Genomic DNA, 19,681 nt, shown 5'->3' on the forward strand with positions numbered 1-19,681 from the left:
CAAACCACAGATATCAGTGGTTGACAGACCTCGCTGTTGTGGGTCGTTGATGATGGAACCGATCAAGAGTCCTCGGTTGCCGACCGTGCTACTTCATCTGCAACTTCAAACCTGCTTTTGACTCTATATCCCGGCGACTGTCTCCATTCTCTTTCTCTAAGAAGCAGTATGGAGCTCCTCAAAGGACTAGACCGCCCTCGCTAAACACGTTGGCCGGAAGACGAGCGAACCGAGGCGGCCAAGGTTCGCTGCATATGAAAATAATGCTGCATTTCCACCTTTCTCGCCCCAAACCTTCATCCTGTAAAGCGCACTGTCAGAAGACAATCTGTAAGCTCGCTGGCGCACGATGCAATGGCTACTTCTTTCCCTCTTCCTCTTTGTAGCCGTCATTGCATACTTGTGGCACGTCAACCGATCGATTTCTTACGCACCGCCGGAAGCAACTAAACTTGCACAAAAGCCATGGACAGAGTCATACGTTCAAGAGGCCTACAACAAGGCCCAAAGCTCACCGACTGACGTCCGGCCGTTCCTGTTTCCGAAGCAAAAAAGACGATATGTCGTCTGTGGAGGCTCCGGTAGCTCTTCTCATCGTAGTCCATCTTTCACTTGCTAAAACCTTCCAGGACTCGTGGGAGGCTGGATTGTAGAGCATCTCCTCATGCGAGGCGAAGATCCAGCCGCCATACGGATACTGGACCTTAGCAAGCCGACGAGGGAGAGTGTCGCTGAGTCCGGCGTTGCCTACATCAAGACCGACGTCTCAGATAAGAATGCAGTCGCCCAAGCGTTTGCAACCTCGTGGCCCGACAGCGTCCAGGCACTACCACTCACGGTATTCCACACAGTAGCCTACATCAACCCAAGCGAGCGAAAAGCGGCTTTCCTCAGCCCGTACATCAAAGTCAATATCGAAGGCACTCGCAACATGCTGGACGCTACGAAGAAGGCCGGCGCGGATTGTTTCGTAGCCACCTCTTCGGCATCCGTTGGACTTCGACCGCCGTCATACTTCCCGTGGCCGTGGCAGGCATATCCGAAGGACATATATCAATACCTTCCGAATGCAGACCCGAAGGCGTTGGATCTGCCGCTCGAGGGCTACGGAGCTTGTTATGCGTGGACGAAGGCTCAAGCGGAGCAACTGGTTCGTGGAGCCAACACCGCAAGGTTTCGTACTGGAGTCATTCGGCCTGGCCACGGTGCGTTCTTCATCAAACACCGCTCCAATCGTGAGATGTGGCTGATATTTCATGTTAGGTATTTACGGACACGGCGTAGCCAACACAAACTCCTTGACCTACCAATACCTAAGTAAGCAGCCCCTTTCACTGTTGCTCAGACCCATAAAACCGCTAACATGTTTGTGCACAAGGTCGAGGCGGCTCACCAACCTGGCTATCCAACGTCATATCACACTTCGTGAATGCCCAAAACGTCTCCATAGGCCACTTAGCCTTCGAGCACGCCTTACTCCAGAAAGACTCCCGCGTCGGCGGCAACGCCTACTGTGTCCTCGACCCCAACCCGCCCATCATCTACGGCTCGTTGTACAAAATGCTCTCCAACATGGCCCATCCATCAACCCCAATAAATTTCCCTGAGATCCCGCAGATCACAGTCCTGCTCATGGCGTATGTCATCGAACAATACCAGCTACTACGCCGCAAGATCCTCCCGGCAGTGCCGGCGTTGAGCGCGGACTTGACGTTCCTGCAACCGGCTGTGTTTAATTTGTCCTCGCCACACATTGTCTATACGGACGATCGAGCGCAGAAGGAGATTGGATACAAGGCGCCGATTACGACTTCAGAAGGGCTTGCTTTGGCTGTGCTGGATTGGAACGAGAAGGCGGAGGCGAAGGTCAAGGCGACGGATGCCTCGGCTTCGGACTTGCAGGAGGAGAAGGTGGTGCCGGAGCCGCCGATGATACGGTGATGTGATGGCGGAGGTAAAACGTATTGAGTCAATATATTGAGGTTCGGACCCTTGGTCGTTACTTGCCGAGCTGAGACCGTTGATGATAGAGGGATGAAGGGACAAATGGATGACATTGCGTAGGACAAGCAAGGAAGAAAGAAATCTGACCGCTGCGCAGGGTAGGCTGCTCTATCACACATCGTAACGTCGTGTGCTTGGACGGAAGCCATCGAGGCCCAACAGAGATCGAACGCAATACTGGCCATCAAATGAATATGAAGCATCGAGCTCAATTCCGTCTTACGCACGATGCGCTCTTTGCTCCTATTTCACATGTCGTCTACGCTGCGAGTGTCGTTCAGCAAAGGCCAACAGCGCTGCAGATGTCGTCCGTCAATTCTGAGAAGAACTTCGCAGATCCAATCACCTGTCGTTGTATCAGCATACGTTTCGTTTAACCAAGACCACAAACTTCGATAGAAGAGCACACTCACAGCAATGATAGCATCCTTCAGCGAGTCCTTCGTCACTTGAGCCCCCTCTGGAGCTGGCTCGGGAGAAACAGAGTAAAGCTCGAAGACCTGCTCACCGAGCGAGGCAAGCGTTATAGGTTCGGGGCTGACTCGCCAGCCCTCCTTGTACGGCAGCCTCTCCTCGCGGAACAGCACATCAACGTAGTCAACTTCAGCCACGCCGTTGGCGGAGGGCCTGTTCATTGTCTGTAGGTAGATGGCTGTTTCACCGTAGGAGAAGATGAACTCGCGGATGCCGTATGTGAAGGTCGGGTTTCTCTTCTCGCTATCCTGGACCCGGGAGTACTTCGCTTTGGCGGCAGTCTTCAGGTCTGTCTTGCTTCCGTGGAACTGCGACACGACGCTGTTCCAGTTGGGAGCGTAGAAGCTGTGGTCATCGCCGAAGTAGAAATCTTGTCGGCTGAGACTTGCATCGTGCTCGATGGGGAAGGAGTGTTCGTCAAGGTCGTTCAAGTCGAAACCGCCACTGAGAGGGTCGTTGCTGGAGAGAAGGCCGGCGCCACCGACTGCGACGGTGAAGTCGGCGCCCATGTTTAGGCCCTCGGCTAGGCCTTTAAGGAGGACTGGGATGGTGTTGTTCTTTCCCTGCAACACGAGATCGGACAGTTAGCTCATATCTCAACAACGTACAAAAATCAATCTTGTTGTCTCCACTTACATCATGAGGAATGAAGTTGTGGTTCGCGAGAGCATTCAAGCCCGGGCAAGGGCTGCGAACATCTCCAGAACCAGGAGGATGAAAGTTCTTGAAACGAAGATCATCTTTAGGAGCGGGTGCAAGGCTGTTCAGCAGGTTTCCAATGCTGCCACCCAACAACTGTGCGTCTGCAGCCAGAGGAATACACAACGCTCCGATCGATGAGAAATGCATCTTGATCAATGGTCGGACGTATATGAGAAGCGAAATGACAGAAAAACTGAACTCCAGCACAACCTGCCTTCCAAAAGGGAACGGCGACCATATGAAGTTTTCTCGAACGGTAGTGCAACCGCCATCTTGTGTCCTGCTAGCTTCAAGCAGACAATGATCAACACTTCGATGGAGAAACAGGAGATGAAGTCGAAGTCAAATCCAGCAATGCTTCCAAAACAGTCTAAACGTGCCTTGGTCTGCGGAGAAACAACCAGACCTGCAATGCTCGACAGGAACCTTGACGTCGATCGATGCTTTGCTTAGAATTGGCTGCATTTGATTCGTCGTACGGCATCGGCGTCTGCGCCGATGGAGATCGAGGTGTTCTTCAGAGTTCCGGGCTGAAGGCTCAAAAAGCTACTACACACGGCGTCTGCATCCGTTGATGCCGCAGGACAAGCTCCTCATCTCTGCAGCCCGATTGACGTCTAGAGCTGAAGTCTGTATGGCCAAATTATGACAATCCTGAGTAGCTTCCTTTCGCCTTGATATTCGCGAGTTTGGGAGTAGGCGAAAGAATTGAGAGTGCCTAGATATTGTGAGATCTCGAAGCAAGCGGTGCGGGACATCGCCTAGCACAACATCTTCCCAACAAACACCACCCTTAGAGCATCCTCATAGAGACCGATCGAGCGGGCTTGGTTTCGTTTGAACGGACCTCTCCGCCTTCAATAGTGCTTCAAACGTCGTGCCTGGCGTTCTTACTCATCTGGCGGATCTTGTGACCGTACTACCTCACGTGTCAATACGGTCCACGAAACAAGATACAAGTCTTACCCTGTAGAAGATCCACGGTATTGGCATAAAGCAGATGGCGATCCCGCCGAGCAAGGAATTTCCAGGCCCTACTCCTAACCTTTCGAAGAGTCGACGTGCCTGTCCCTTCGTCAGCGATGAACAACCGCGCGTGCTGCACGAGAGACTTCTTACAAAGAGCGGGAATATCGCCCCAAATGTCGCGCGGAAGAGTCCGTTTCCAGCGAAGACACTGGCCACATAGCTGGGATAGCAGTGTCCTAGATAATTCAGGACCGGCGGAAAGAGTGTGAGAAGCGCTACGGCGAAGAGGCTCGATCCCACGATTGGGACTATCCAGTGTACACCCTTCCTTGCTGTCCAGCCGTAGATGAACAGACAAAGCGGGAGTGCCACTGCCCCAAGGAATGTTATGGGAAGTGCCGCCTCGGGCTTGAAGCCGCCTTTAAGTGAAAGCGGAATGATGTAGTAGCGGTTCCAACAGAGACAGACTGGGAGGGTGACAAGGCTTCCGACGAAGATTCCGAGGAAAACGAGACCTTGTTGGCCAAGATTGAAGTGGTAGATGGTGCCGAAGACCAAGGGGAAGCTCTCGAACCAGGTGAAGAGGACGCCACTGTTGAGAATGAATCAGCCTAGTTCCATATTTTGTTCAAGGCTGGACCCTACGTACTACAGCAAGGCAGTATAAAGATCGAACAAGAACACAATAGGCTCGCCAAAGGTCAGTGTAAAGGCCCGCAGAAGCGCTGCCCTGTGGTCTTTCGCGGTATATTCGGCAGCATCGATCTCGGACTGACATCGCAGGTTCTGCATGCCGGTCGCTTGCCTCAGTCTCTTTGCTCTTTTGTAGAGGATAGTCGCAGCACTTGTCTCCGGCATGCAAAAGAACAGCACAATAACCGTGAACGCTCCAAGCCAGGCAATGATCCAGATGGTAAGCCGCCATCCGCTCGCCTGAGCTGCGAACCCACCCAGTAGAGGTCCGAAAACGGGACCAAATACGCCAAAGGTGGCGTAGATGGTGAAACCGTATGCCAACTGCGCCGGCTGATACATGTCTCCAATTGTGGCGCCTCCGACTGCTAACGCTGGTGATCCGACGAAGCCAGCGATGAAACGGAAGACCAAGTACATTGGCACGTTTATTGCGTAGCCCGTTGGGAGTTGAAGGAGGACGAATGCGAGCATGGTGAAGAAGTAGAGGTCCCGACGGCCGACCTTTGGCATCTCCGCGAGAGGCGACCACAGCATTGGGCCAAGACCATAGCCGAGAGAAAAGAGAGAGAGACCCAGCGTCGCAACGGTCTGGCTCACGCCGAAATCCTCCATTGTCGACTCGAAGGCCGGGGTAACAATCGAGCTGGCCAAGTAGAAAGCGAAGTTCATCAGGCATATCACGGAAACGATGAGCAGCTTGCACCAGCTTGGCCAGTTCTGCGGATTCTGCAGGATGTCAATGGGCGCTTGACACGGTGATCCGGACGCTTGCATACCTCTGGATCGTGAGCATCGTACCAGCCCACCAACACCACGTCTCCGTCTGATTTAGATGCTTGTGCTGATACTTTTGCTTCTTCGTCTAGGTCTTCTTCAGATGGATGCGTGGTGTTTGCCTGGAATGTCTTCCACAAAGAGCCATCGAGCTGGTCTGGATAAGCGAAAAGCCTTCTGCCAGAGAGAAGACGGACGACGAGTCCAAGCTGGGTGTCACGTAGTTGAGTAGCCATGGCTGCATAAGAAGGATGCTAGAGAGTGAATGCTGAAGAAGTATGATTCCTTACCTTCTATCCTCGCCGTAGAAATACAAGTATATCAAGGACGATTCACCGCACGTGTTCTTGCTTACTACGAGCGGAGATTATTAGGAGTTAGATACATACTTCCGTAGGACGTGCAGAGACAAGACGTCGTCAGTCATCGTCGTGTTGGTGTCCAGGGAGAGGACATGGTCAAGAGTGAAGGAGGTTGATAGCGTCGGCGACAGGAAACTCCTGTATTGGGTTAGACGCAAGGGCTAATGCGATTCGAGTAAGATCTAACATCAAAGGAGTAAATTCCACAACGCCGACGGCACTTCATCCTGCATTCACTCTCACCATGAACAGAAACTTCCGTCTCGACGAAAGTAACAATCTGCGGCAGTCTCCATTGCGTGCCAGGGGGGCCTGTTCAGAATGCCATGCCCGCAAAGTCCGGTGCGATGTCAGTGTCGTCGGGCTGCCATGCACGACCTGTCAGCGCGAGAGCCGGCAGTGCGCATCAAGACCACGACAGCGGCGGCGAGCAAGACTGACGACGAGGCCTCCTGATGCTGATCTTCTAGTCGAGCCTACGGGTCCTGAGGCACAAGCACCGACACCTTATCAACATGGCCATATGCAGAGGGCAGCCTTCATTGGACCAGATGCTCTGCAAGCTCAAGACGGAGAAGAGCCACACTATGCCGGCCAGATCATCCACGGCAGCAGTGTGAGCCAGCAGATATGTGAGCTCCAGCAAGCCTATAATCTGCCGTCGAGGGCGGTCCAGATGGCTTTGTTCGAAAACTTCTTTACTTACTGCTATCCCTGGGATCCCACCATTGAACGATCTCAAATCATCGGTGTGCCTACGGAGGGGGTGTCTCGCCTGCTGCTACAAGCAATTTTCTTGGGAGGCAGCAGGGTCTCCTCCGCTCCTCTATCAGACGTAACACCCCATGACTTCTATCTTCGCGCCAAAACCCTCTTCTGGACGAATCAGGAGAGCAATCCACTGGTGAAGATTATTGCTGTATCGCTGTTGCATTGGTGGAATCCCCACGGACCGGAACTGGTCTCGTCAGATACGTCAACGTTTTGGAACAGTATTGCCGTCAATCTTGCCGTCCAAATGGGCCTCAATAGTGCAAAACGCCGGGTTCCGGATGAAGCGCTTCGCCGCAAACTGTGGTGGTCCATCGTAGTAAGTATAAGCTGACCGGGGCCCTTTGTACAGACATTCTAACCGTGCTAGGCACGAGACTGCTTGATCAGCGCAGCTCATGGCAGGGCGCAAGCCGTTGACCTGAGCCATTGCGATGTACCTCGCCCTACCATACGTGACTTCCCACATTCAAGCACCACCGGTCCTGTCTTCATTGCCTATGTGGATCTTGCAGCGATCACGGGTCGTTTCGTCAAGCACAGTATTAGGAAGCTCGACACTGCTGATACTAGTCAGCATCTCCGGCAGTGGGTGGAAGCTTTACCACCCTCACTCCGCTTGTCTTCTTTAGAAATCACTCAACAGCACGGGTCCATCAACAGCTTCAATGTACGGCAATTGAATGTCATCTACTACACTGCCGTTGCAATGGTCTTCCGTGCTCGGACTTCTGATGGACCATTCCCTACTGCTGCTGTTCTTGCTGGATCGGCTATCGCCTCGCTTTTCGAAGAGTTGCTCGCTCGCGACCAGATACGTTTCCTCAATCCGGTGTACACCTTTTATTTGCTTGTTGCTTCCATCGCCCTGCTGTCTTGCTATCGATATGAGAGTATGTGGCAGACAGCTCAAGAAGATCTCAAAATCATCTCGCTTGCTCAAGAAGAGATGAAGAAGAAGTGGCCGTCAGCCATCGGCAGCATTCGCAGCTACCAAAAGATGTACAGTACTGCGACGAAAGTCCAGACCAGAGAACAGCATCTGCCAGAACAGGTACTCGACAAGACGCAAGCCGCCCTTCTCGGAGACATACAAGCTTCGCCTTGTCGGATGTGGAATATCATTCGCCCTATCCTGGAGTCAGAGACCAAAATCTCAGCTGGCAATGTTCCGATCAACGAGACTCAACCGACGGCCAGGTCTGCCGTGTATCCTACTCTCGCGGGCGGTCAACAGGACCATTCCTTGAGCAGTGGTGCGCAGATCGATGAGCCTATGGGCGGACCTGACTGGAACACTTTTCTATCAGATGCGCCGCTAGACGAATGGCAGATTGATGAGGACCTGTTTGGTGGACATCTATTCTGGGACGAACTGCCTTCGGGCTGAGCGTGCTTCCAAAGTGCTCTTGAAGAAACCTGGAGACCATCCCGGCCACGCGAAGCCTACGTTGGTATTGTTAACCTCAACTGCGCTGCTTTTCGAGCCTCTTAGACATCGCTCTAGACCCTAGACAATAGCTGTGTCTAAAATGGGAAGGAGGCTGTTAGCCTAGAGCATTACCATATCGAAGCAATGGAACAAGCTTGAAGTGCTTCACTGGTCTTCAGTGGTCTACTTATGTTGTTGTACTTTCCACATCGTTCTCCGAAGGGGAGCTCCAATACCAACTCGAGCTCCGCCGTTGGTATATGGACTGGCTGGTCAAACCTCGTTTCTTGACCGACGGCTTCAGAAGACATTACCGCTCATGACATCAGCTCGGCTTCCCAGGTGGAAGACAGGAAGATGCTCGAGCGGTGCAGGTACAGTCACGTTCATGCCGCCTGCATAAGTTTGGTTAGTCCACCAGTATGTCCAGGGCCTCGTGACGTTCCCAGCGCCGGTGTTTGGGAGATAGACTTCCCATGTTGTCACATTGGGCCGGGTCACGGGTGAGATCAGCAGCCGTGGGCCAAACATGTACGTCTGGGTGGTGATGTTGGCATTTTGCCTCGTCAGTTCCGCGATGGCAGGATCGGTCTGGCTGAAGTCCATGTATAGCGGCCGCATGATCATCCTGCCTGTTTCGTGGAATTGGCTGAATACTGCTTTGAGGTATGGTGCCAGCTGGTATCGAAGGTTGATGTAGGACTTAATCGTTGGGGTGTTCTTTTGGCCGTAGCTCCACGGCTCGTTGTCACAGGTGTATGCGTCTTGTGTGTTGCAGGCTCTCGATCCATGGTTGCGCTGAAGAAAAGGAGGATGACAAGGTTAGCATGTGTTCGAACAGTACGCGCAGTCATTCACGGTCTCCGACATTCTCACGGAGCTGGATGATGTCTCCAAGAAACCACGGGTGACTTACCATGAAGGGCAAAAACGTAGCCCACTGCTGCCAGCGGACGTAGAGCTCACGGTAAGGTTCTGAATATAGGAGAAGGCAGTCGATCAGTAAACGCCTCACACAATAAGACACTCGGTCAGTATACGCGATGAAAGCTTACCAGTATCGATATTGCCACTCCAAGGCACGGTCGGGTCTGGTTGGAAGCCCCCTGCATCTCATTAGCACATGCCTTGGAACCAGCGTGGAGATAGTGCATACCAATATCAAGCGTCCACCATCCCCAACCCGTAGCCGCTGCAGAAAGACCCACCGCGACTTGGTTTGCCAAAGTCTCCCAGACAGATGTGCTGTCGCCAGACCAGATCATCGAGCAGAATCGTTGACTCCCGATGTAGCCAGACCGGCTGAGAGATAGATACTCGCATGGCTGCCCCATCTCTGAGCCAGTGGCGTTGCGCTGACCTTCTTCGATCGCCTGCTGATGCGCCCATGGGTACAGCTTGCCGATGCTCATTTGGGTGCCCGCGTGGTAGAGGACGTCGGCGAAAGGGTATGGAATTGATTCAATGTAAGTGGACTGGCCGTTGTTTTGGTATGCCTGGCGAGGTCGGGGTATTCAGCGATGTCTCAGTAGGCTCCTTTGGTCGGCAGTACTCACCTCACCCAAATTGCCACCGTCGGCTTGGTCTAGAAGCAATAAATAGAAGGGTTAGCACTCGTGTTGAATTAAGATGTCCTCGACGCTATCCTGAGACTCACCTATCCAAAAATTCTTGATGCCATTCTGATAGTAATTGACTCTCAGCCGATTCCACAAGAACGCCCGAGCCTCTGGGTTAGTCGAATCTATATTCCTGATGTAACTCCCATTCCAGCTATCGGTTACGCCCGGTCCGCTCCTTGTGGCTGCCAGCAAGCCTTCGATCTGCATGGTCTCATAGTTATCGCTTTTGTCAGACACACTTGGCCATAGGGACGCCATAATTTCAGCTCCGGTCAGTTCCTTGACTCTCTGCGACATGTAAGAGACGTTGGGCCACAGAGCTGGATCGAGCCCCCAGTCTCCTTGTGCGGCCCATGACTGGTAGTCGATTACCAGCATGCTGACTGGGATGTTGTAGTCGTGGAAGTCCTGTGCTAGCTGAATAAATTCGCTTTGATTCTAGAAAGATTCCTCAGAGTCAGTCGTGTCTCATCCAAAGAAGCCTTTCGTCTCACTGAGCGCCATTTTGTCCGTCTATGCTTACCTCATATCGAAGCTTGGAGTGAAGATATCCCAAGCTCCATGCCGGCGGCTGTGGTGCTCTTCCAGTCATAGCAGAGAGCTTTCGTTGAAGAGAATCGTAGTCCCCAGTCGGCGCGGATGTGATGGCGTAGTCTACGAGCGTCGTGGACCTTGAGGTGAAGCGATTGCGCAGTGTGCTGAACTCCATCTGGCCTTCCGCTGCAGAGTTCCACACAAAGCCATATCCACGGCTGGACATGTAGACTGGGGTCGGGATGTGAGTGTTGAAGTTGATCAGACTATTTCACCATCAGTCAATGTCAAAGTCCAGGAGTCCGTTGTGCTTACTCAATAACCATGCCCTTCTTGTTGACCATTCCGTCAGCCTGTGTTCCAGTGCCATATACCTGCTCATCAGCGTCCGTGGCGAACGAGAAGGCAGCGCTGAACTCGTACCCCGGACCATCCCACGAGTAGTATCTGGAGTTGAGAGACTTGATGGGAGAGTACTCGTTCAACAAAAGTGTCTCCGAGCCATCACTCTCCGTGCGATAGAAAGCCAGTCTGGTCATCGAAGTATTGTCCGCGATCGGGCTGAACGTCTTCACTATCGTATTTCCGTTCTGCAGAACCATCGGGCCAGTCCCGTTGTACTTGATGTCGTAGCTCATGCCGTGCGGCTCGCCATTCTCTGGGCCCTCCAGTGGCGGGTCATATAGAAAGCTGATTTCGTTGCCGTTAGGCGGGCGGAATGGCCAGGCACGTACACGGAAGCCGTCTTCACCATATGGTTGCACTAAGACTGATTCGAAGCCATGTTTCATCAAGAAGCCAGTTGAATTGGGAGCCATGGAGCTGGAGTTCAAGCGGCCGCTGACTGATGAGACGAAGAGGCCGAAAGCGGCCAGCCACTGCAGTACCATCTTCTCAAGGATATCACAGTAAGGAAAAGAGAAGCGTACAGACTCGCAGTAAGCTTGTGAGAAAAACGAAGATGATGAACTCGACATTTACATGTACTTTACCGCTCTGCATCCACTGGGTATGACGGCACCTTCGGAGGATGTTTTGTTCAGGCAGGTGCTCTGATGGTTTGCAAAGACCCGTTTCGACGTTGCAGTGGTTGGTGGAGAAATAGAAGGTCGCATGGCTTGTGGAGGGTAACGTGAAGTCATTCTCTGGTCAGCTCCGCACGATCGACAATCGGAGCACGATGGTCCGAGGCCGACCTCCATCCAACATGACTGAAGGCAAGACTCACGATTGAAGGGCAATATCAGTCGGGTAAGTGAATCAAACTCCTTTCCATGGTTGTGATAGTCTATTATTACTCTTCCACAACTCTTCCATCTCCTCTCCCATTCGACTCTCATCTAGTACGGGTATGTCAACCCGATCTTCAAATATCTCGGATCCTCCTTCACCTTCTGCTTCGACGCGAGCAGATCTTCAACGTCCCACTGCGCCCAGAGATACCTAGAGACAGAGTCAGCCAATCCTTTTGAAGCATGGGAGGGGTTGTTCATCAATATCATACCTCCCATGCAGGAAGCCGGCCTCTTTGCCCGCCATCCACACCGCAAAGTCACCCGGCAAGTCGACGTGCTCATATACAAAGAATGGCTCGCTTGTGCCGTCGTAGTCCTTCGTAGCTGCTGCTGTTGCCACGATTCCGGGGTGATAGTTCATGATCCGCACATTGTCCTTCTCCTCGGTATACTCATCGGCGAGCAAACCGATCATGCGTGAGAGGGCAGCCTTGGAGGCCCCGTAGCCAACCTGGCCACCAACATCCAGGTGGGCTGCTGCGCTGGAAACGGCGATGACGGTCTTCGACCCGGACGCTGGAGCTGGAGTCGAGTGGATGTATGTCTGGATCATGTGCCAGTTCGTGAACACATTGGCTTGAAACGTCTTCTCGATCTCCGAAGTGGGGATGGTCGAGCTCGGGACGTTCATCGTATGGCTGTAGGCGGCGTTCAGGACCAGGACGTCGATGGGGCCGGCGGCTTGCATGGCGGACGTGATGTTGTCCAGGTCGTCGATGACGGAGGCTTGAAATGTCTGAACGTCCAGGTCCGGAAATTTGCTGGTGAGCTCTGCTTTGGCTTTCTCCTGGGGCTCCTTGGATCGTGACACGATCACAATCTTCGCAACGCCGGCGGCGGCAAAGGCGCGGCCGATGGAGAAGCCGACTGTGCGATGTTCGTTAGCAAAGCTCTTCGTAGCAACAGATTCAATATGACGGTCGGCAATACTCACTTCCATCAGAACCACCAGTGATCAAGACTGTCTTGCCCTTGCCATCGAAGCCCGATGACTTTGGGGAGATCCGGTCGTACGTATTGATATGGTAGGTCTTGATCTCGGCTGGGCGGGGGAAGTCGGCACCGGCGAGAGGCATGTTGGTGTTGATGTTGATGTTGATGTTGATGCTGGAGAAGGTGTTTGTTGGATTGGGGTGATAGATTAGAGCGATGCAATTGCAGTCTGGAACTGGAGTCTGGGTTGGAGTGTTGCTTGTTGCTTGCTGATGAGGAGTTGCTGTGTTGAAGTGTGCTTTGACCTGTGGGTGGGAAGAGCATCTTATATGGACTCGAGGTCCCTTCTATGGTCACCTACATGTACCGTTACCAACTCCCTGCGCGTCTACATTGCTGTGACGGCGCATCAAAAGCCCGTAGGACACGGTTCATCCGTCGTAGGATGATAATCGGAGTGCCATCTAGGGCATAGATGGAGACCATATGTCATTCCATGCAAGACACCATAACATGTAGGGTTAAGTTGTTTAGTCAGGCCCTGCAGATGGTAGTGTTGTTAGTCAGAAGCCCTGAGAAGGAGCAGACGTTCTCCGACTTAGGTTGGACAGGGCTACAAGGCTTGGCAGGGCGTTCTCCGATCGGACTTCAGGACCGCCGATTTTGCCGAAGGCCCCGAGAGAACTCACCTCACCCGTCCACACAACCTCCTCCTCTTCACCGGCTTGTGCAGGCGGTAAATGTGCAATCTTGTGCGACCGCTGCAACATCATCTTGCGACTCCACACGCACGTCGATGCGGGTCCAACAAATTCGCCTGGCGCCGCTCTGTCACCAAGGCATTCCTCAGCAAGGCTTCAGCGCGTACCTTCTTAACACGAGATGGGAAAGTTCAGTATCCACGATGGCGACGACTACAGACACTTGCTATCGAGACGAGCTGCGATGACACGTCCGTTGCCGTACTGTCAGTCAGTCGAACGGGTGGCAATGATGACCAAGATGCCTTGAAATTGGAGTCAAAGGTTCTCTTCCACGAGAAAGTGACCGCCAAGTCAGAATCCTACGGCGGCATACATCCACTGGTTGCACTGCACTCGCACCAGGCGAGCTTAGGACCACTGCTTCAGAAGGCGCTCGCACAGTGTAATGCCTTCACCAGCAGCGATGGCTCGAAGGCGCAGTGGCGACCTGACTTCGTCTCCGTGACCCGCGGTCCTGGCATGCGGTCAAATCTGACGGTTGGACTTGAGGCTGCCAAAGGACTTGCTCTGGCTTGGGGAGTCCCGCTGGTAGGTGTGCACCACATGCAGGCGCATGCTCTGACACCTCGATTGTGCTCCACACTGCGGTCTGCGGAAGATCCAACGCGCATCATCACCAGGTCTGCGGATGGCAATGGTGGTACTAATGCACTGCAATGGACTCCGTCGACACTTGAGCCAACATTCCCGTTCTTGAGCGTCCTCGCCAGTGGCGGACACACCATGCTCATCGAGTCGAGCACTCTACTCGAGCACAGGACTCTGGCCGAAACGGCAGATATCGCCATCGGCACATGCCTTGATAAAGCTGCCCGAGCTATTCTACCATCTGAGCTACTCATCCCGCCATATGGACGAGCCTTGGAAAACTTCGCATTCCCAGATGGCGAAAGCTCGTACAGCTATACTCCGCCTGCGCAGCGAAAGGATGAGCTCGAGCTCCGTCAGACGGCATGGGGTTGGGCGATTCGGCCACCACTGGCCGAAACCACTTACGGGAAGAGCAACCGAAGGATGGTCTACTCCTTCGCCGGCATGCTGACCTATGTCCAGCGGCTCTTTGCAGATAGTGCGGAGCGTTGCGTTGATGAGAGGAGGAAAATGGGTCGAGAGGTGATGAGAGTCGCCTTCGAGCACCTAGCTTCACGCATTCTTCTACACTTGTCCGACCTCACTCTCACTGAGCGGGAGAAGGTCAACACAGTCGTCGTATCCGGCGGAGTTGCAGCTAACAGCTTCCTACGCCATGTCTTGCGAGCAATGCTGAATGTCAGGGGTTTCGAGCACATCAAGCTTGAATTCCCGCCGATTGAGCTGTGTACGGACAATGCGTTGATGATCGCATGGGCAGGAATGGAGATGTTTGACGCGGGCTATCACAGTGAGCTGAATATCCTGCCGATCAGGAAGTGGAGCATGGATCCTGATGTTGAGGATGGCGGGATTCTGGGGGTTGGTGGGTGGAAGAAGAGGACGGAATGAGAGCCTCACGATCATGGCATGTTGTGGGCACACATTCGATAGCAATTTTTTGTATTTGCGCCTTCACGCTCTTCGACGAGTGTAGACAAGAATCTGTTGCGTTCCAAGTAGCCTCTGCCTCCTATTCTCTGTCGTCATCGTAGAAGTAACGCCACGTGGGGTCAAGCTTCTGGGGTGCATCGTCACACGCAGGGGCCCATCTTCAACGTCTTCAGCATCCTCCATCTCAACCTCTCACATCACAATTAAATATCACCACATCAATCACTAGGATGGACGACGAAGAGATACCATCCCTCTTCCACCAAGGCTCCCTCCAATCCGGCATCGCCCTCGCCATCCAACAGCGCAAACTCGTCGCCTGCTTCATCTACTCCCCCGACGACCACACCTCGCACGTCTGGGAGCACTACTGGCTCGCCAATGAATCCCAACCCACCGATATCGTCTCCTCCGACACACCACCTTTAGGGCTCTTGTTGAGCGAGAAGGCTGTGCTGCTGAAGATGGAGCTGGGGAGTCAGGAGGCTGGGTTTCTGAAGGCTTTTGTGGATATTACAAAGGCACCGACGATGGTGGTGGTGCATAACGGGAAAGTGCTCGAGAAGGTTGAGGGGGAGGTGGGGAGGGAGGAGTTTACGGAGAGATTGTTGAAGGCTGTGGGGTTTGGGGCTGGGGATCAGGGGAAGAGGGAGCCTGAAGGGCCGCCTGATGGGTTGAACGAAGAGGATACGACCGACTCTACTGCGCAGCAGGCTACTGGCGGACAGAGCTCGACTGCACAGCCTGGACAGGCCCAAGCGACGACCCCAGCAGCTGCTTCGACAACCTCCGGTACCCCGACACAACAAGCTCAGTCCTCCGCAGAGATTCAGGCAATGCTTTCGGAACGAGGGAAGCGATTGGAAGCCGAGCGCCTACGCAGAGAAGCGACGGAGAAGGCAGAGCGAATCGCTCGATCCAACGCCCGCCGCAAGGAAGAGGAAGACGCAGCGGCGGCAGAAGGGTACGACGGCAAAGGCAAGCAACGAGCTACATCGGACCAGAAAGACAAGCAACAAGCGCGAGATGCCTGGATATTCCAGCAGAAGCAGCGCAAAGATGAAGCCAAGAAGGAAAGGGAACGAATACTGGCACAGATAGAGAACGACAAGCAGGAACGCAAAGCCCAGGCACAACGGAAAAAGGATGCTGAGGCGGCTGCTGGAGCCGGTGCCTTCTCTGACATGCCTACTACTTATCCGAGCAGTGTCAGATCTGCTCGTCCAACCGCTAATCACACCACCTGCGCTCTCCAAGTCCGACTTTTTGACGGCTCCAGTATCAAAGGCAAATTCGACCCCAACGCTGACATCGCCGACGCCGTCCGCACGTGGGTCAAGGAGGCCAGCCCAGAGGGCGGTGCAGACATCCCGTTCACCTTCCGCCAGATCCTTGCTCCCCGGCCGAGTCGGACCATTGAGATCAGCGAGGAGCACCAGAGCCTTCTCGAGCTAGGTCTGGTACCATCAGCAACACTGGTCCTCGTCCTCGTCGCCGGCGCCACGAGCGCGTACGCCAGCAACAGCAGCGGCTACGTCAGCTCTGCCTACAGCACCGCCTCTTGGGCGGCAAGCGGGGTCTTTGGTCTTTTAGGCAGCGCATGGAGCTATGTGCCCAGTTTGGGCGGTGGCAGCGGACCGTACATGGGCGGCACGGGTGACGAGCAGGACATGAGTAACGTCGTTGGTGCGAATATGGCGGACAGTGACTCGGCGCCCTCTGGAGCGGCGGTGAGAAGGGTACAGGGGCTCGGTGATAGGAAAAAGGATGACGACCGGGTGACTACGTTCTACAACGGCAACAGCTCGGCTTTCGAGGGAAGGAAGGGAGATGATCAGGATGGGAAAGATGATGGGAAGTGAGGATTTTAGATGGGCGAGGAAAGAAGACCTACGGTGCCCCTGTAAAAGGACGGACTGCAGGCCGCAGAGATGCCTGTGACCATCTCCGTATCATTGTTGCGGCGGTCACCACCAGTATACCGCTTGGAAGGCCGCGGAACGAACAAGCACCGAATAAGCTTCACCGCCGGAACAGCTCGGAAGGATTGCATCATACGCCAATTCTCAGCTGAAAGGAATGCTTACTGCAGAGCGGACACAAGATGGACAGTATTCCACAAAAGTCAACAGCTCTACCCTGCAAGAGACGCAGACGACCATGCCGTTCGAGCTCGCTAGCTCTTTAGCAGGACACCACCTCATCCCCCAGCCCGCCGACGCCGCCTTGAACCCACCGGAGGTGTACTTCTATGTGCAGGATGGCTTAATGATTGCTTGCGGTGTGCTGTACGTTAACACCAAGTGTGACTATAGCCAGCGCAGGGCGAAGGAGACAATGTAGTGCTGTGCTAACGCCAAGGACTGTACCAATAGATATGCCCTGTGCTACTTCTTCTATGCCACACGCACGTACAAGGACAAACATCTCGCTGGCCCTGTCGAATACATGTCCGTCTTCCCCGTCTTTTCTTCATCCAGTACCAGTCCCCGCTGACGCATCCTCGAAGGTCCACAACCCTCTCCTACGAGCTCTACTACGCCCTTGCCACCACCTCCACCAACCTCGAACTCGCCTGCTTCATCCTCTGGTTCCTCTTCGACCTCGCCTTCGTCAGCGTCGCGCTTCTTTCAGCGTATCCTCCTGGGCGCCGACTGGGTGTGATAGCGCGTACTGCTGTCCTGACGATAGCATTCTACTTTGCCCTGCAGACGCTCGATTCGTGGTTCCCATCCGATCGCTCACAACAGACAGCTTTCTTCATCGGCGTGGCGTTGCAACTTCCCATCTCCGTTGGCTCAGTCATATTGCTACTCAGGGACAAAGATGTCCGCGGCCAGAGTCTGGAGATCTGGGTTACGAGGTGTCTAGGTTGCTGGACGGCTTATGGCTTGTTTTGGTGGCGGTGGTGGAATATGTCGCAGAACTGGGGGTACGTGAGCGACTTGTGGGCAGAGAGTGCGATTGCGGTGACGTTGGCGGCGGAGGCGGTTTGGCCGGGTGTTTACATGTGGGCGTGGAAGAAGGGACAGGTGGAGGACAGGAAGATGGGGAAGCGGGAATGAGGGATGTTGGCGTACTTATTGTAACGTTGGCAAGATGTTCGAGTATCAATATTAGGGTTTCGCGGTATCCCAGGTTAAAGCTACTCATATTCCGTGGATGTCTTTGTAGATGCTAGCTCATGAGCTCCTCCAAACTGGGTATCTGTCCACCTTTGTTGCTCTCGTAGCCCATGTCTCCCAACACACCGACGAGTTCCGGCAGCTCCAAATGCTCCATGAAGTCGCCATCCGAACCAGCAGTCGCCGTTATTGCGGCAAGAGAGGGCAGTGCACCGCTGCTTTGTGATCCACCTAGAACTGCACGACCGTCCGTGTAGTTGTGGCGGGGCACAGGGGGCTTCACGGTCACAAGCGGGTTGATGCTGGCGCTTGATGTAGTAGGAGCTGGGCGCGCGATGTCAAGTGGCCAGTCGAGGATTTGTCTGTCCAGCGTTGGCCGGTCGAACTCGTTGTCGCCGTGCGAAAAGGGTGCGCCCCAGAACACGTCGTCGTAAGGGAGGAGCGAGGTGATCGGCGCGGGCTTGGGCGGTCCAGATGTAGCTTGATCATTGCTCTCCATTTCTTTGGGTGCCGGACGATGATCATGCGCGGTCGTAACATTGCTGGCGTCCTTTGTTGACGTTGGATCATCATTCGAATCCTCCTGTCTAGCCGTAGAGATGATAATTCGTCTTCGATCAGGCTTCTTGGGAAAGACTTCCGGCCGCGGCGCCAGCCCCGCTTGCTTGTAACGCTCCGGATGCTTGGTCCGGAAGCGGTCTCTCAGGTCAGTCGGCTGCCGATGGCTGAGACGGAGCGCCTCGTCCTGTTGGATAGATGCCCACGAGTTGCCGTACTTCTCGAAGCCTTCTAGCAAAGCGTCATCTTCTTCCTTGCTGTATGCAGTTCGCGGTCTTCGTTTGGACTTGCTGAATGGCTCTTCGATGCCCATCTTGCGTAATTCGACGGACGATTTTCGCTCTAACCTCGACGAAGCTGGCTTCTCCGGAAGGCGTTTGTCAGAAGGTTGAACCTGTTCGGAGCTCTGTTCGTGCACCGCACGCTTCGGCTTCTTCGAAGCAGCGTACTCATCCGGGCAGCAGACTCGGAATCGGTCCTTGAGATCGATCGCTGTTCGGCTCTCGAAAGTATAGTCGGTACATTTGAGAATCCGGGTCCAATTGCCCATGCCAAACCTTGCCACTCCCTTCAAAAGCTGCGCCGTTTCCTCTTCGGACCACTTGTTACGCTTGGATGTTGAAGTGGGCGTGGCGAAGACATCCTTTGGAGCAGCCTTCGGACTCGGCTTCGCACGAGCATGAGACTCCGTTTCCTGAGCAGCAGAAGTCGGCTTTGGCGCAGCATCAGCTTCGTTAGCCAGTGATCTCCCTGTGTCTCTAACTGGCTGGCCAGTAGATATGCTTGGCAAAAGCCCAGCGTCCGGCGGAGGTTGATGCAGTCCTGACAGTGTAGGCGGAATGAGCATTCGCTTTGTGTGACTCTTGACCGCAGGCGGTCGCGGAAGATTCAGCACTTTAGGTCGAGCATCTCCCGACTTCCGACGCTTGGAAGGACGTTCCTCAGAGGGACTGGTATCATCATTGTCCCACAGAAGTCGCGGGAACTCCTCTTTGCTGCTCTGTTCCAGTCGAGGTGCGTCGTTTAGTGGGTGATTTTGCTGGACCGACTGCGGCTCTACCGGGTTTGGCCGGTTGATGAAGTCGAGGGACGTCGGCCGGTAGGCCATACTGTTCGTTGTTTCAATGCTTGCCATTTGATCA

The 19,681-nt window shown here is 54.0% G+C and overlaps 10 protein-coding genes across 10 annotated transcripts; 5 read left to right on the plus strand and 5 right to left on the minus strand.

Moving 5' to 3' along the window:
- Nucleotides 1-664: 664 nt before the first annotated feature.
- Nucleotides 665-1,941, plus strand: LTR77_009944 (uncharacterized protein; the record flags this gene model as incomplete). Its single annotated transcript, XM_064807170.1, has 2 exons — nucleotides 665-1,235; nucleotides 1,379-1,941. 2 exons carry the CDS (start codon nucleotides 665-667, stop codon nucleotides 1,939-1,941), a joined length of 1,134 nt encoding a protein of 377 aa, XP_064654543.1.
- Nucleotides 1,942-2,252: 311 nt separating this feature from the next.
- Nucleotides 2,253-3,327, minus strand: LTR77_009945 (uncharacterized protein; the record flags this gene model as incomplete). Its single annotated transcript, XM_064807171.1, has 2 exons — nucleotides 2,253-3,041; nucleotides 3,115-3,327. 2 exons carry the CDS (start codon nucleotides 3,325-3,327, stop codon nucleotides 2,253-2,255), a joined length of 1,002 nt encoding a protein of 333 aa, XP_064654544.1.
- A 1,470-nt stretch (nucleotides 3,328-4,797) lies between these two features.
- On the minus strand, nucleotides 4,798-5,855 carry LTR77_009946 (uncharacterized protein; the record flags this gene model as incomplete). Its single annotated transcript, XM_064807172.1, has 2 exons — nucleotides 4,798-5,571; nucleotides 5,622-5,855. The coding sequence occupies 2 exons, from the start codon at nucleotides 5,853-5,855 to the stop codon at nucleotides 4,798-4,800; spliced, it is 1,008 nt and encodes a 335-aa protein (XP_064654545.1).
- A 649-nt stretch (nucleotides 5,856-6,504) lies between these two features.
- On the plus strand, nucleotides 6,505-8,142 carry LTR77_009947 (uncharacterized protein; the record flags this gene model as incomplete). Its single annotated transcript, XM_064807173.1, has 2 exons — nucleotides 6,505-7,071; nucleotides 7,123-8,142. 2 exons carry the CDS (start codon nucleotides 6,505-6,507, stop codon nucleotides 8,140-8,142), a joined length of 1,587 nt encoding a protein of 528 aa, XP_064654546.1.
- Nucleotides 8,143-8,484: 342 nt separating this feature from the next.
- LTR77_009948 (uncharacterized protein) lies at nucleotides 8,485-11,230 on the minus strand (the record flags this gene model as incomplete). The annotated part of the gene is made up of 6 exons (XM_064807174.1): nucleotides 8,485-8,982; nucleotides 9,240-9,680; nucleotides 9,741-9,769; nucleotides 9,842-10,244; nucleotides 10,330-10,606; nucleotides 10,656-11,230. The coding sequence occupies 6 exons, from the start codon at nucleotides 11,228-11,230 to the stop codon at nucleotides 8,485-8,487; spliced, it is 2,223 nt and encodes a 740-aa protein (XP_064654547.1).
- A 450-nt stretch (nucleotides 11,231-11,680) lies between these two features.
- LTR77_009949 (uncharacterized protein) lies at nucleotides 11,681-12,711 on the minus strand (the record flags this gene model as incomplete). The annotated part of the gene is made up of 3 exons (XM_064807175.1): nucleotides 11,681-11,783; nucleotides 11,845-12,502; nucleotides 12,570-12,711. The coding sequence occupies 3 exons, from the start codon at nucleotides 12,709-12,711 to the stop codon at nucleotides 11,681-11,683; spliced, it is 903 nt and encodes a 300-aa protein (XP_064654548.1).
- A 739-nt stretch (nucleotides 12,712-13,450) lies between these two features.
- QRI7 (Mitochondrial tRNAs modification protein) lies at nucleotides 13,451-14,814 on the plus strand (the record flags this gene model as incomplete). The annotated part of the gene is made up of 2 exons (XM_064807176.1): nucleotides 13,451-13,520; nucleotides 13,541-14,814. The coding sequence occupies 2 exons, from the start codon at nucleotides 13,451-13,453 to the stop codon at nucleotides 14,812-14,814; spliced, it is 1,344 nt and encodes a 447-aa protein (XP_064654549.1).
- A 272-nt stretch (nucleotides 14,815-15,086) lies between these two features.
- Nucleotides 15,087-16,718, plus strand: LTR77_009951 (uncharacterized protein; the record flags this gene model as incomplete). The annotated part of the gene is made up of 1 exon (XM_064807177.1): nucleotides 15,087-16,718. One exon carries the CDS (start codon nucleotides 15,087-15,089, stop codon nucleotides 16,716-16,718), a length of 1,632 nt encoding a protein of 543 aa, XP_064654550.1.
- Nucleotides 16,719-17,016: 298 nt separating this feature from the next.
- On the plus strand, nucleotides 17,017-17,921 carry LTR77_009952 (uncharacterized protein; the record flags this gene model as incomplete). Its single annotated transcript, XM_064807178.1, has 3 exons — nucleotides 17,017-17,144; nucleotides 17,232-17,306; nucleotides 17,366-17,921. The coding sequence occupies 3 exons, from the start codon at nucleotides 17,017-17,019 to the stop codon at nucleotides 17,919-17,921; spliced, it is 759 nt and encodes a 252-aa protein (XP_064654551.1).
- A 112-nt stretch (nucleotides 17,922-18,033) lies between these two features.
- LTR77_009953 (uncharacterized protein) lies at nucleotides 18,034-19,647 on the minus strand (the record flags this gene model as incomplete). Its single annotated transcript, XM_064807179.1, has 1 exon — nucleotides 18,034-19,647. One exon carries the CDS (start codon nucleotides 19,645-19,647, stop codon nucleotides 18,034-18,036), a length of 1,614 nt encoding a protein of 537 aa, XP_064654552.1.
- Between the last annotated feature and the right edge of the window lie 34 nt (nucleotides 19,648-19,681).

Source organism: Saxophila tyrrhenica, assembly GCF_035928015.1.
Source record: "Saxophila tyrrhenica strain CCFEE 5935 chromosome Unknown scaffold_20, whole genome shotgun sequence".
NCBI classification, from domain to species: Eukaryota; Fungi; Ascomycota; class Dothideomycetes; order Mycosphaerellales; family Extremaceae; genus Saxophila; species Saxophila tyrrhenica.